Source organism: Dipodomys merriami, unplaced genomic scaffold (genome assembly GCF_024711535.1).
Source record: "Dipodomys merriami isolate MVZ:Mamm:240054 unplaced genomic scaffold, mDipMer1.0.p SCAF_114, whole genome shotgun sequence".
Lineage (NCBI taxonomy): Eukaryota > Metazoa > Chordata > Mammalia > Rodentia > Heteromyidae > Dipodomys > Dipodomys merriami.
This window is the reverse complement of record NW_027202427.1, coordinates 4,179,900-4,194,561: the sequence shown is the minus strand read 5'-3', so window position 1 is coordinate 4,194,561 and position 14,662 is coordinate 4,179,900. Positions and strand designations below refer to the sequence as shown.

Here is a 14,662-nt window from a genome sequence, read left to right as displayed (position 1 = left end):
CCATCCCTGGGCCAGCACCTGGTCCCCACAAAGAGGGAGGAGGAACTGTGGGCACCAGGGCTGGAATTCTCACGCCAGCAGTGACTGAGGACAGGAGCCCGGCGTGGAGACCAGACGAGGCAAAGGAGCAGACGGCGGGGTGTCCGGAAGTGGCGAAGGGACAGGGAAAGAGCGTGCCTAGAGGCGCGGGTCTCAGGGAAGCACAGCGAGCACGAAGTGAGGTAGCACACAGCTCCTCACCGGGCAAGGCCTCTGCGCCGCTCGTATGCACTGAAGGTGGAGGCCGGAACGGAACGCGGGCCAGTCGGACCAGTTGGGGGTGGGTGCCAGCGGGAGGCGACCGACCGACCGACCACAGTGGGGTCCAAGTCGTCTGTTTGCAAATATGACATTGGAACAATAAAACCTGTTGAAATTGTTTCAAGGAGGGGGAGGGGCCGAGGGGGAGGGGAGGGGTGCGGTAGGTGGGGTGCATTGTGTCAATGTGTGGAGATATCACAATGAAACCCCCCCTTGCACAACTAATGTGCACTAATCGTCTTAACTTTAAAAAGAGAACCCTCAAACAGACAAAGCTAATATTATTAAAAGGAAGACGTTTACTCACCTAAGCCCCGTTCAAAGGTGAAATGACAGTCCACGGATGGAGAGATTCTCTACAACAGATAGAAGTGCAGAAAGATCAACACCCAGACTGTATGAAGGCTCCGGACTGTGAGGTGTGGCTGGGGGGGGGCGGGTGGAAAGGACTCGGCTGGCGGGTGACCAGGAAATCCAGGCGAGCGGGAAGTCTCGCTGCTGGCTTTGGGACCCCGCGGGTGACAGCGAGCCGCTCTTCCCCACCACCCGGGCAGGAACTGGACAAGCACAGCACACCGTGGCAGTTTCTGGGCCGCGCGGCCATCCGGACACAGCACACTGGTGTCTGCCTAAACCCACAGCACCAGGCGCACTAAGCATTAACTACAGGCTTCATTTAATCATAATGTATCGATATTGATTCGTTAATTGTGCAGGTCTACCGCTCAAGTGCAGGATACAGAATTGTGTTTGTGAGGGGGCAGTTTGTATGGGGATCCTGTCGTCTGCACAAGTTTCCTGCAAACCCAAGGCTGTTCTAGAAGGTACTCCGCTAGGCTGTTTTTAAATGATCACTATAAGAATATAAGCCTCAAACGGAACCTCATGTGATATGAAATTCAATCAAAATGGACCACAGACTTACAAGTGACAAATTATAAAACTCTGAGGAGAAACAACAGCAGAAAATCACCAGGATGAAGGGTGGTTTACAAAGGGCTCTTGGACTTGGTGCCCATGGCCCACAGCTAGGAGACCAACTGTCACCAAAGCTAAAAGCTTTTACTTGCAAAAGACCCTGATAGTGGTGCATGAAAAGCTCCGCCCCCCAGGAGGACCTTGGGGGTCCCTGGGGGTCCCTGGGATGCCAGGCGGTGGGCATGGGCCCACGGCCCCCTCCAGCCCCCCAGCACTGGGGCTGTGGTCAACCTCTGATCTCTGGGAGCCCTAGGAGGCCTTGGGCAGGTATGGAGCCCGCCCCCCCGGCGTGCGCAGTGGGCGGGGCTCGCAGGATGGGTTTGAAGTGGCGGCGCACAGTGGTGGAGTTAGCCCTGAAAATGCAGGTACCCTCCCACTCCCACCCCTGGAGTCGGGCCGCCCAGGTGCCAGTGCCTGGCCGCGGGGCCTCCACCACCGGAGCCACACCCCGGCTTGGAGGGCGGTGGTGGGGTGAAGCAGTCTGCAGGGTCGCACCCCATCAAGGACAATGACAGCAACAAGCACAACCCGCCCCAAAAGCCCAGCGGGGAAGGGAGCTGAGGTGGCCGCGGGACCTGGGCTTTCTGAGGGGGCAGTGGGCCCTGTGCGTGTCAGGCCCAACCCCTCAGAGGGTGACCGCAAAGGAGCCATTCCAAACTGGTCAGGTACCTGCCCGGATGTCGTGAGGAGTGAGCTTCAGCCCCATGGGGCTGGCGGGAGGGTCCTGCAAGCAATGGCATGCACTGACACACGCGTGTGGACTGACCGCAGCCCACGTGCTGGGCTGGGGGGGTCTGCAGGCCAGGCTGGGGGAGCGGGGGGGAGGGGGGCTCAGGCCAGGCTGGGGGGGGATCAGGGGGAGGGAAGTGCAGGCCGGGCTGGGGGGAGTGGGGGGAGGGGGGCTCAGGCCAGGCTGGGGGGAGTGGGGGGAGGGGGGTGCAGGCCGGGCTGGGGGAGCGGGGGGGGGAGGGGGGCTCAGGCCAGGCTGGGGGGGATCAGGGGGAGGGAAGTGCAGGCCGGGCTGGGGGGAGTGGGGGGAGGGGGGCTCAGGCCAGGCTGGGGGGAGTGGGGGGAGGGGGGTGCAGGCCGGGCTGGGGGGAGCGGGGGGGGAGGGGGGCTCAGGCCAGGCTGGGGGGGATCAGGGGGAGGGAAGTGCAGGCCGGGCTGGGGGGAGTGGGGGGAGGGGGGCTCAGGCCAGGCTGGGGGGAGTGGGGGGAGGGGGGTGCAGGCCAGGCTGGGGGAGCGGGGGGGGGAGGGGGGCTCAGGCCAGGCTGGGGGGGATCAGGGGGAGGGAAGTGCAGGCCGGGCTGGGGGGAGTGGGGGGAGGGGGGCTCAGGCCAGGCTGGGGGGAGTGGGGGGAGGGGGGTGCAGGCCGGGCTGGGGGGAGGGGGGAGAGGGGGGCTCAGGCCAGGCTGGGGGGGATCAGGGGGAGGGAAGTGCAGGCCGGGCTGGGGGGAGTGGGGGGAGGGGGGTGCAGGCTGGGCTGGGGGAGTGGGGGGAGGGGGGCTCAGGCCAGGCTGGGGGGAGGGGGGGAGGGGGGTGAGGTCGGGCTGAGAGGGGGAGCGGGGGGAGGGGTGGCGCATGCCAGGCTGGGGGGTGCAGGCTGCGGGGCCCTGTGCAGATGGGGGTGTTCAGCAGTGGAGCATGGACAGCACCCAGGGAAGAGAAGGCAGACAGCTGTGCGGCCATTAACCCCTGTGGTGTGGACCCAGACCTCTCCACTGCCCCTGCCTCAACCGCCCGCCGCCTGGCGCCCAGCGTCTCCTGTCACAAAGATTCACACGCACGCATGCACGCACGCGCATGCACGCACGCACACGCAGCACACACACACGCATGCACGCACACACGCACACCTCCCCAGGAAACTGTAAAGACAGGAATGAGGTAGAAAAAGCCACCACCAGGCCCAGGCCGGAGGACTGGCCTGCTCAGCCCCCAGCTGAGCGGCCCGGCCTGGCCTGGCCCGGCCTCCAAACCTGGCTTGTGGGGCTGGGGCTCCGCGGCGGGAGCTGGCTGGCAAGGGAGGGAAGCCGCCCCGCCACCGGCCACTGGGTGTGAGTTCAGATCCCGGGCAGCTGAGAGAGCCATCATGTGAACATCAGGCTTCTCAAACCGCAGTGCCGGGTGGTGGTGACGCTCAGGCTGGCGGGAGCTTAGACCACCAGAAGACGCTTTCAGACCGGCCCGTCCTCTGAGCTGCATGCTGGTGGGCCCCCGGCAAGGTTGGCTCCAGGGCCAGGTGAGGGCTCTGCTGCCCGCTGCCCGGGGCTCAGAGCGGCTGTCCGGCTCTCGTGCTCCTCAGGCCCCGAGTCCAGTGTGACAAAGCCCTCCCCCTCCCTCTGGCCCACGTGGCACTGGCTCCCATGCTGCCCTGGGTTCCACTGCTGGACGGGCCCATGGCACCCGCCTCCGCCTGCCGGGCCGGGCCTAGGTTCTGTCCTTGCGCAGCCTGGGGCTCCCCGAGGCCCTGCGGCCAGCCGTCACCGCCGCTCTGCTCACGGCAGCTCGGAGGGCTGTTTTGAGCCGCGTTACGCGTGCAGCAATCAGATCCGGCTCCGGCTCAATCACGTCTCATCGCCTGGGTGCTGGGGAGCTGATTGCGGCTCTGCGAGGCCCCTCGGCTCAGGCAGCGGCCAAAGCCTTCAAGGACTTCCTTAACAAGGGTAATTGAGGCAGGGCTGATTATGCTGGAAAGCTGGGGTGGGTGCACCGAGCCCCGGCACAGGCCGCGTCACCCCCAAACAGGGCCACATTCTCTGAACTTGTTTCCCACGCTACTCTGCGGTGATTACACGCACTTCTTTTTAGTAACAGAGCGGCCCCGGCTGCCGCAGGAAGCACTCATGATGATTTATGGGCTGCTGTCAGACCTAGGCCAGGCGGGCGGAGACGCGCAGCCCTCCCGGGGCCCTGGCCTCCCTCGCAACGTCCAGGTGGCCCTGGGCCGCGTGCAGACAGTGCAGCCCGGACACCCCATCCTGCGGGGCAGCGCCATCCCCACAGGACCACGGGCGTCCCAGCGCCAGCCACCCAGGACCGTCCCGGCCAGGCCTGCCAGGGGGTGTGCATGCGCCCCCGGGACCCAGGGGGCCACAGCCCACCTGCCACGGTGGAACCACGGCAAAAGCCACAAGCCAGAAGAGGCTGCGCGATGCCCCAGCAGGCGAGGCTGAGGCCGACCCCCAGGCAACCCCCGCCCAGGGCTGACTTCCAGGTCCCTGCTCTTCCAGGGGATCCCAGCACTGCAGCCTGGATGCCCAAGCTTGTTCACCGCCAGCTCCTGCCGCTCCGTCCCAGGCCGTGGCTCTCATCTTTGCACGCAGCGGTGCGTGGCTCTGTGTGTGCCACCGCCAGGGCCTCTGCCCAGGACGGAGACCTGTCAATGCCGCCGCCACCCACGAGTCCAGTGCCACGGGGGCCACAGCTGACCGCTGCCCACTGAGTGGGAGCTGCGGGCCGTCCCAGCCGCCGCCACACCTCCCAGCAAGCAAGACTCGCAGCCAGCATGTAGCAAAAATGTTTAATCTCTCCTTAATGTGTGTTTATTTACAAGTACTAAATCTGAAGAACAGTAAAATAGGAAATAGCCGTGTATGTACACTCTGCAGGCTGGACCCGGGCAGCTCTGGCCTCCAGCGGGACCTGGCCACGCTCGGTCCACTCAGACCGTCCAAGGGCCGTTCTTCTTTTGGGGGTTCTATAGAGTTAAAGGAAAGCTAACGGTGGCCTTTGTCTTAAAAATATCATCCTCTCTCTCTAAATATATCTATTCTAGCTTGTGTAGCACCAACATGAGCCATCAGATTCGGGCAGGGGCACCGGAGACCCTTGGCAGGGGGACCAGAGAGGCATGGGGCACTGGCCCATGCCTGGGACTCAAGGCTGTGTCCTGGGCACCCCGGGCTCCTCTCTGTTCCCCACGCTGCCCCTCAGGCCAAAGGGCAGGCCAGGCAGGTGGGGCGGCAGGGTGGGCCCGAGGTGTCAAGGCCGAGTGTCCAGACCAAGGCCCAGGCCTGAGCTGGGTGCTGGGGCACAGCGGGTCGGGTAGGAGGGGCTCCAAGGGGCGGGGCCTAAGGCTGCAGGCAGCAGAAGAGCTCTGCTGTGCCAGGTGGGCCGGGGGCCCCGGGGCTGCTAGGGGCCCACGGCGTCTTACCACCTGGAGCACAACACGCTCATGCCCAGCCCCCAGAAAACACAAGCCGGAGGCCATCCGGTGTTGTCGCATCCTGCAGGGCGCCTGGGCCAGGAGGACAGGGTGAGGACACACAAGCCCGGGCCCAGGCGGGTGCAGCGGGAGCCGAGCAGCGGTGGCTGGATCAACTCACATGTAAACAGGATGCTAAAGTGCTTCAGACAGATGCCCCGCGGGGCTGCTTAGGCTGGGCGCGCACCCACCGCCCCTGCCCAGCATCACCACGCGGACAGGGCGGCTGCCAGGGCTAAAGGAGGCCACCCTTCTCTGTGGAGGCCTGAGAGGGGGCAGGGAGGGTTCTGAAGTGATTCGGGAGCCCAGAGGCTGCTGCGTGGCCGAGGCAGAGCTGGAAGAACGGGGGCTTCAACTCGAAGCCAGCATCCAGGGAAGACTTTGGGGGAAACGGAGGCTCTACCCAGTCCCAGCCTAGAGACGTGAGAGGGGCACACGGGGAAGGGTCCCGGGCTACACCAGGGGCTGCAGAGACCAGCCCGCTCCCAGGCTGAGGAGCCCGGGCGCTGGACGCCCGCGGGACCATGGGGACAGGTCCAGGGGCTGCAGAGACCAGCCCGCTCCCAGGCTGAGGAGCCCGGGCACTGGACGCCCGCGGGACCGTGGGGACAGGCCACGCACAGCGCCCAGGGCAGGAACTCCCTGAGTCAGAAGTTCACGGACCTCACACCAACCCCGTGCGGGAGCAGCTCTAGGCTGACCTCGGACGCCCCCTATGACCCACACCGCTTACAGGGGCCAGATCCCAAGGCTGGCCAGTTAGCTGTCCCTCAAAGCCCATTGAGAAGATTGAGTACCATTGAAAAAGTGAACTGGAAAAGGGGAAGAGCCACTTGTTTGCTTTGACAAGTGATTACCGATTAATTTAAAAAACATAAAAAAGGGTCTAACCACCTCTAGTATTCAACACTTGCAGTTTGAAAAAGATCAACCCAGACTAAACTCTAGCACGATCATGCAAATCCACGGGCCCTGCACAGGCCGGAAGCCGGGGCTGGGCGGGGCGGCCGCCCCTCCCCCGCCGCGCCTGCGTGCCCTCGGCTTGCTCTGCTCTGCGCCGCAGCGTCCTCTCCTCTAGTAACTGTACAGGGCCCCACTGGGGCTGGAGATGAGGCCAGAGCCACACATGTATATACACACATATATATACACACACATATATATATATGTACAGGAGTTTTGGGTTTCATTAAAAATCTGTTCTTTGCTCACAGAGGGCGAGGGTGGTCAGCAGCCCATCTCCAGCCCCTTGGGTTATGGCTGCCGTTTGTGGTCCACGTGAATCCAGGGAGTGCCCGAGAGGCCCTGCCCCTCGGCCGGAGTACAGCAGGATTTCTTGTTCCCCTTTAACCAAAAACGCCCCCTAAGTCGCACTGTTCCGGAGGGGCCTGGAAGCCACTGAGAAGCCAGACAGCAAGCCACGTGGGACAGAGGTGGCGATCAGGAGGAGACAGAGAGGAGGGAGAGGAGAGGACAGAGACAGAAGGGAGGGCCGGGGAGAGGACGGGGCAGGCAGCCGGCCAGCTCTGTGGGCAGCACAGGGCTGCACCGGGGGCAGGCGGCGAGGGAATAAATAAGGGGAACATGCGCTCTGTGACCCGGGGGCCCCCAGAGGCACAGCCCTGAGGACAGAGGGGCTGCCCAGTCCGCCCACGAGTCTCTGGGGAGTGGCATCTGCACCCTCCACGGGAGGAGCAGCCTTTCCCCCGGTGGACGTGGCATGCTGGCCCCGGCGCGCGGAGCACGCGGTGAATCTCAGGGTGACGGCCGAGCGCTGGCACAGGTGCCGACGGGAGGCCGGGGGCGCGGCCCAGGCCGCAGCTGGCCGGCCCAGCCTTGGGCATTTCGCCTCTCCCTCTTCTGCCAGCCAGGCCCTGGACCCTCACGCTGCCCGCGGGTGAGCTGGGGAGGCGGGAGCCGTGATGCTCCAGGGACGGGCCAGCCACTGCCGGGCCTCTGAGTGCTCTGCAGAGACCGCCACCCTCTCCCGCCATGGCCGCCGGGCAGGGAGGCGGCCAGGCCGGCACCAGGGCCCTCGGACAGGGGTGGAGAGGCCGCGGGGGCCCTGCCCGGCACTCCGCGGGCGGGGAGGCCGTCTGCCCTTGCACCGGGCCTCCAGTGGGAGGCTGCTGGGGCTCTCAGCTGCTCAGCGCCATTGTGTCCACCACCTGCTCCAGCTTGCTCCGGAGCCGCTGCCGCCGCGCCTGCTCATCCTTCTCCAGGGCCACCAGGATCTGTGGGGCGGAGGTCAGGGCTCAGGGCTGCCCTGAGTGTGGGCCAGACACCGTGCCATGATGTGTCAACAGGGAAGACCCCAGAGGCCCAGTCCTCACGCCCCACGCTGTGGAAAGGGGCTCCCCGAGACGGACACCCGGGCCTCACATGCGGTCTCTACCTCCCGTCCTGGGCTCTGACCCGCGCAGAGGTCCTCGCCTCCTCCACCTCCCTCCCGGCCCCAGAGGCCGCCAGCCCGCCAGCCCGCCCCCCACCCCCCAACCTGCCCAGCCCAGCCCAGCTCTGGCTGCGGGACCACGGGCTGGGCGGGGCTTAGGCTGCCCCTCCTGTCCCTGCTGCCTCTGCTCCAAGGCCCTTCTCCTGGGCTGAGAACTTTCACTTCCAACTTGGTCCCAGAACCTTCCAGAACCCACAGCTCCACAGCTTTCAAACCTAGAACCTGATCTCAAGGCCTTAAACCTCTGTTCTTGGCTGGTCATTCTGACCCTCATCTCAGGGGCCCAGAACCACACGGGATACAACCCTGCCTCAGTGGCTCCGAATCGGCAAGTGGACCCGCCGGTCCCGCCTCAGACTGCAATGGCCGACTTGCTCAGGGAAATGGCCCCGTCTGAGCCTGCCCGCTGGGGACAGCCTGCCCGCCCCGGGTCAGTCCCGCCCCGGCGCCCGGCCACTGCCCACACCTCCGTCCTTCCAGACCTCCCACCCCGGCCGCCGGCTCTGCTCAGCTAGCAGGGACCTTCCACGGCCCCACTGGGTCCTACAGCGCCGGGGGCAGAGGCAGGAAGACAGCCAGGGACGGGGAGAGCCAGGGGAGGAGCTGGGCGGGGGGTGGCCCGGGCCAGGACGCACCTCGTCCTTGTACTTGGCGATGTACGAGTAGATCTCGTGCAGGGCGCTCATGCTGTTGAACTGGCTCAGGTGCAGCCGGGACTGCTCTGCCAGGTACGCGCTCATGTCCTGGTCGCTGATGGCGGGCATCTTGGCGATGTCGGCGTAGTACCTGCCAGGGAAGATGCGGGGTGTGGGTCAGACCCCAGCTCCGCCCGCCCGCCCGCCCGCCCGCCCGCCCACCCCTCCGCCGGCCGCAGCGAGTGGCCCACCTCTCCACCCAGCTCTTGTAGTTGGGGATGTCCTTGGCGTAGAGCAGCTTGTTGGAGGGCGAGTCCTTGCCCAGCTTGTGCTCCGAGGTGGAGCAGGAGTCCATGAAGGTCTGGGCCACCACCGACAGGCAGGCGTCCGTGATGCTGTTCTTGTGGATGTCGAACACGAACTGCGGGTTCTTGATGACGTTCACCCAGAAGCGCAGGGGCAGGCTGTGGGCGGGAGCAAGGTCAGCTGGGCTCGCTGGGCTGTGTCCTTCTGAACAGGCTGCCCCTGACAACGCTTCTGACCGTGGCCAGCGGGGAAGTCAAGGCCCACAGTGGGTAGGGCCTCTCAGGAAGGTGCCCTCCCCAGCCCTCCCTGCCCTCCCCTCCCCTCCCCCGGCGTGCCTCTCGCAGAGCACATCCTACACCCAGGCAGCACGCGTGTGTGGCCGGCAGGCCGGGAGGCGCTCAGCCCCCATCACTGTCCCCTGCAGCCTGCCTGCGTGGCCCACACCCTGCTCCAGAGCGGGACCCACCTCAGCCCCATGCAGAGGCCCAGCCTCTGCGCCCACCTCTGTCCCCACCACAGAAGGCCGCCGCTGAGCCTCTAGCCACACACAGCATCGTGGAGGTGGCACTGGAGACAGACTGGCCGCCCAGGCACATGGTGCCAAGAACTCAGGGGCCGCGTAAGGCCAGTGACACAGCTGTCTGGGCAGCACGAGTCAGGAACACCCATGTGTCAGAGCTCCTGGGCAGGCAGCCCTGACCAGCCGGGGGCTGCCCGCGGCTGCCCTCCCTGCCAGGCCCTCAGTGCCCGGACGGGAGCACCGGGCACCCCTCCCAGCAGGCAGCACAGGCAGAGTCCTGGAAAGGCAGAGGTGGCCAGGGCCGCCCAGGAACATGCCAGAAGAGAAGCCCAAGGCACAAGGGCTCTTGACCGTAAGTGCCACACATGTGAGCCAGTACTGTGCCCCACATGATGGGCAGCCAGCCCTCCCCGCCCCCCCCCGCCTGCCCCTCCCCCCCGCCCCTCCCTGTCCGCCCCCCTGCTCTCCCTGCCCCTCCTGCTCCCCCCCCCCCCCCCCGTACCAGTTGCTCTTCCAGGTGTGGCGCACGTCGGAGTCGTGGATCTGGTGCTTGTCCGCCTGCTCGTCCAGGAAGTCAAACATGTACTTGATGGCGAGCGGCAGCGCGGAGCCCCGGTGTGCGGTGCTGAAGATGGTCTCGAAGAGGTCGTCCACAAACTTCTGCAGCGTGCCCTGCAGCGGCAGGCAAGGCAGCGCCTGGGCTCAGCGGCCGCGCGGCACACGCAGCAGGGTGCGGCGGGCCGGCGGCCGGCCCTCGGCCCCCCCGGCCACACTCACCTTGGTGGCCAGCAGCCGCGTCAAGTAGATCTCCGAGACCATCTTGCTGCCCCGGTCGCCCTCGCGCTGGTCCAGGTGGTCGTGGTTCTTCACCAGGTGCCAGAGCTTGGTGCCGCTCTCCAGGTCGGGCGTGATCATGGGCGTGCGCGAGCGCAGGCTGTCGGGGCTGCTGGCGGTGCGCAGCATGCTCTCTGCGGGGAGGGGTCTGTCAGCCCCCGTGCCGTCCTGGCCAGCGGCTCCGCCGGGCCCCCGTGGGTCCCTGCTTGAACCAGGTGCCTACCTGAACCTCATCCTGGACCTGCCCCCCCCTCGCCCGAGCCCCTCCTGTCCTGGTATGAAGCTGGGACGTTAGCACAACCCCAAGGGGCTGGTAGGAGGCAGCTGGGTCTGCACAGAGAATGCAGGGGCAGGCTACAGGGAGAGGCACGGCCTCCAGAGCTGGGCCCCTACCATATCTGCTGAGGGACTTGGTGAAAGTCGAGGAGTTGGAGATGTTGTAGGCAGACGTCTGCTTGGGCACCAGAGCCACTGATGACCCGTCTGTCACCTATGGGCAGAAAGGCAGGGACCCATGACGACCAGGATGCTACCAAGAGGCCCGATCCGTCGCCTGCTGGGGACCAAGTGACACCTGGTGCTGTGCCTGGAGGTGCTCTGTGTCTGAGGCTGGGCGGGGAGATCGCCCGCAGCCCGGGCCTCCCCTCCTGACGCGTGGCACCGTCCTGGGCCGGCATCTTCCTTCCAGCCCAGTGGTGCCCGAGGGCAGGGGACCCGCGCAGAGCCGAGCCAGGACGGGCGGGCACCTGGTAGTGGGCGAGCGTGTTCAGCCTCTTCCAGTCGTTGTCGATCTTGGTGGTGACGTCCTCGTCCTGCAGGATGATGCGCGCCATGCGGCCCTGGCGCCACTCTGCGGGGACAGTGTGCTGGAGGCGGGCCGGACCCCACTCCCGGCCCAGCTCCTCCACACAGCCCTGCGGGCCCACTCTCGCTCAGCGCGGGACGCGGGGAGGGCGGCGGGAACAGCTGCTGCGTGCTGGCCCCACAGGGTCGGCCCCGACCCCTGGCTCAGCAGCGGGCCCTGCCCCTGGGGTTCATCCTGGCCTTGCTCTGGCTCAGGGCTGGGTTCCAGACGCTGCCCCTCAGCCTAGACCCCTCCACCAACAGCCCTGGCCCAGGCCCTCAGCTGCACCACAGACAGGACCCCAGGGTTCTGCTGCATAGCCCCTCCGGGGCCTCCTACAGCCCTCATCTACCTGGCCAAGGCCGGAGACCCATGGCTCCAACAGCCCAGCCTCCCTGCGACCAGGGCAGCTCAGTGTGCCTCTTTTCTGGAGCTCTTCCACCTGCCCCCTCCCCCGCACCTGAGGACCCCAGGCCCCTCTCTGCCCCACTGTGGCCTCTCCAGGCCTTGCCGGGGCCCCGGGGGGCTTGAGATGGCTCCCCAGCACGCCCCACTCCCCCTGTCAGCACACACTGGGCCTGCTGGCCACTCCCAGCCTGCAGCGTGGGCGCAGTGCCACTTCCCGTCGGCCCGGGGCCTCACCCAGGTCCATGTCCCCGGCCTTGGGCCGCTGGGAGTAGGGCACCCCCTTGTACACGGCGTCCAGCAGCTTCTCCTTGACCTGAGTCACCGTGTCGCAGTTCAGGCCCTTCACGGGCACCTCGGGTGCGTTCTCATTCTCAGGGTTCACGCAGTTCAGGGTCTGCGGGGGAAAGGGGGCCACGTCAGCCCCACCGCCCACTCTCCAGCCTGCTCCTCGGGGTGCCGGGCGCAGGGGGCCGCCGGCCCCGCCCACTCTCCAGCCTGCTCCTCGGGCCCCGCCCACTCTCCAGCCTGCTCCTCGGGCCCCGCCCACTCTCCAGCCTGCTCCGCCGGCCCCGCCCACTCTCCAGCCTGCTCCTCGGGCCCCGCCCACTCTCCAGCCTGCTCCGCCGGCCCCGCCCACTCTCCAGCCTGCTCCTCGGGCCCCGCCCACTCTCCAGCCTGCTCCGCCGGCCCCGCCCACTCTCCAGCCTGCTCCTCGGGCCCCGCCCACTCTCCAGCCTGCTCCGCCGGCCCCGCCCACTCTCCAGCCTGCTCCTCGGGCCCCGCCCACTCTCCAGCCTGCTCCGCCGGCCCCGCCCACTCTCCAGCCTGCTCCTCGGGGTGCCGGGCGCAGGGGGCCGCGTCAGCCCCACCGCCCACTCTCCAGCCTGCTCCTCGGGGTGCCGGGCGCAGGGGGCCGCCGGCCCCGCCCGCTCTCCAGCCTGCTCCTCGCCGCCGGCCCCGCCCACTCTCCAGCCTGCTCCTCGGGCCCCGCCCACTCTCCAGCCTGCTCCTCGGGCCCCGCCCACTCTCCAGCCTGCTCCTCGGGGTGCCGGGCGCAGGGGGCCGCGTCAGCCCCACCGCCCACTCTCCAGCCTGCTCCTCGCCGCCGGCCCCGCCCGCTCTCCAGCCTGCTCCTCACCGTCGGCCCCGCCCGCTCTCCAACCTGCTCCTCGGGGTGCCGGGCGCAGGCGCCGCCGGCCCCGCCCACTCTCCAGCCTGCTCCTCGGGCCCCGCCCACTCTCCAGCCTGCTCCTCGGGCCCCGCCCACTCTCCAGCCTGCTCCTCGGGCCCCGCCCACTCTCCAGCCTGCTCCTCGGGCCCCGCCCACTCTCCAGCCTGCTCCTCGGGCCCCGCCCGCTCTCCAGCCTGCTCCTCGGGGTGCCGGGTGCAGGGGGCCGCCGGCCCCGCCCACTCTCCAGCCTGCTCCTTGGGGTGCCGGGCGCAGGCGCCGCTGGCCCCGCCCGCTCTCCAGCCTGCTCCTCGGGCCCCGCCCGCTCACCAGCGTCTTGTAGTCGATCTGCTGCCGGATGAGCTTGTCCTCGCTCAGGGAGTAGCGGGCCTCGCCCGTGATGGCGTCGATGGGTCCCTTCTCCATCTGCTGCTTGATGGCGCAGTACAGCATGAAGAGAGGCTCTCCAGCACACTCCTGCGGGCGGCAGCGCGTGAGCCGGCCGGCCGACCCCACCCTCGGCGCTTCTGACGGGCCGCTCCCAAGCCGGGGCCCGTGCGCGGCCCGGTCCTCCTGGACGCGAGCCAGGGACAGCGGCCCTCTCGACGCAGCACCCTGGTCCTGAGGGCGGTCTCCCAGGACCTGTGCCCGCGTGGCCAGCCTCGGCGCCCCGCCTCACCCCGCGGCGCTCTGGACAGCACCCAGAAGGCCCCCACCGCTGGCCGTGGAGGGCTGGATGTGACTACCGCCAGCCAAACGGGATCTGTGATTCCCGAACTTTCCATGCCACCCTCCGACAGGCTCATCAGCTGAGGGCACGGAGCGTACAGCCACGTGCTACAAGGCCCGGACCGCGGGGTGAGGGCTGCTTCCCACCCGTCTGCTCCACACAAGGCAGCCATGAGCCCCGGGCCCACTGCCGGGCCTCACGCAACTGCTGTCCACACAGCCAGGCCGCCCTCCCCCCCCCCCTCCTCCGGGGTGGGAGCCTGGAGCACCGGCTCACCCACACCACGCCCGCCCGCCCGGGACGGGGTCCCGAACATTTGCTGATCCACTGAAAGCTTGAAAAGCCATCCCGGGAAACTGTTGAGTCATGCCATTTCAGCATGCTGAGAGCCAGCTGGCTGGGCTCAGACCGGTTCTGCCGGCCTCCAAGGGTGGCAGTACCCGCAGAGTCCCCACTGGGCCCGGCCAGGGTCCCCTGCCGTTCAGGTGGGAAGCCCTGGGCTGGGGCCCCCGGGGGCATCGGCAGCCCTGCCTCCACCAGCCTCAGCGGTGCCTCTGCTCGGGCCCAGGTGCCGGGAACCTCGTTAGCATCTGCAGTAATTACATAGACAGCGGCTAAGGAAGGGCCAGAAGCACCTTCCAACAACACGCGAGGCAAACTGGGCTTCGCCAAGTCAGCCAAGGCGGGTGGGAGGGTCCCGATGAGCAGCCGCCCATCGCCGCCTCTCTTGCTGCAAACGCCTTCTGACCAGAGGAGGAAGAGTCTGCCGGGGTTTCTCAGGATAGCAGCCTGCCAGGGCTCCTGGGCCTGGACGTGGCAGGGGCAAAGGAATGCAGCCCCAGCCTCTGAAAGCCAGAGGCGAGCACTGCCGGGCTGCGCACCGCGCCAGGGGTGCTCAGACAGCTCCCCCCCGACCCAGCTGCTGCCCCCGCCCCCCCGGGCCAGCCTCGACCTCCACCAGACCACGCCGGGGCGCTCAGACAGCTCACTCCCGACCCAGCTGCTGCCCCCGCCCCCGGGCCAGCCTCGACCTCCACCAGACCATACACAGTCCAGGAGGGAAGGTCCAGACCGAAGGCCACTGAAGCCCAACCCTTCCCCTCTCCCCTTCCCCTCTCCACTGAAGACCGACCCCTTTCCTTCTCCGACCCCTTCCCCCATGCAGGGGGCTTCCGGGTCGTGCTAGGGATGGAGGGAAGCAAGGGCGGTCCAGCGGAGCGTGCAGGAACTGCCCAGGGAGTTTGAGCGAAGGGAGGCCAGTGAATGGTGAGAGGAGGAGG

At 67.4% G+C, this 14,662-nt stretch overlaps 1 protein-coding gene across 1 annotated transcript in view; it reads right to left on the bottom strand.

Annotated features, from left to right (window-relative positions):
- Positions 1-4,787: 4,787 nt before the first annotated feature.
- The window catches only part of LOC138822752 (plexin-A1), a 48,821-nt gene continuing 38,946 nt past the window's right edge, over positions 4,788-14,662 (bottom strand). Inside the window, exons 24-32 of the mRNA XM_070015697.1 lie at positions 12,983-13,129; positions 11,719-11,878; positions 10,979-11,082; positions 10,626-10,722; positions 10,176-10,366; positions 9,901-10,070; positions 8,824-9,036; positions 8,573-8,723; positions 4,788-7,719 (exon numbers count right to left, since the gene is read on the bottom strand). Coding sequence (XP_069871798.1) covers positions 7,624-7,719; positions 8,573-8,723; positions 8,824-9,036; positions 9,901-10,070; positions 10,176-10,366; positions 10,626-10,722; positions 10,979-11,082; positions 11,719-11,878; positions 12,983-13,129 — 1,329 coding nt within the window. The 3' untranslated portion in view covers positions 4,788-7,623. The remainder of the gene's footprint in view (positions 7,720-8,572; positions 8,724-8,823; positions 9,037-9,900; positions 10,071-10,175; positions 10,367-10,625; positions 10,723-10,978; positions 11,083-11,718; positions 11,879-12,982; positions 13,130-14,662) is intronic.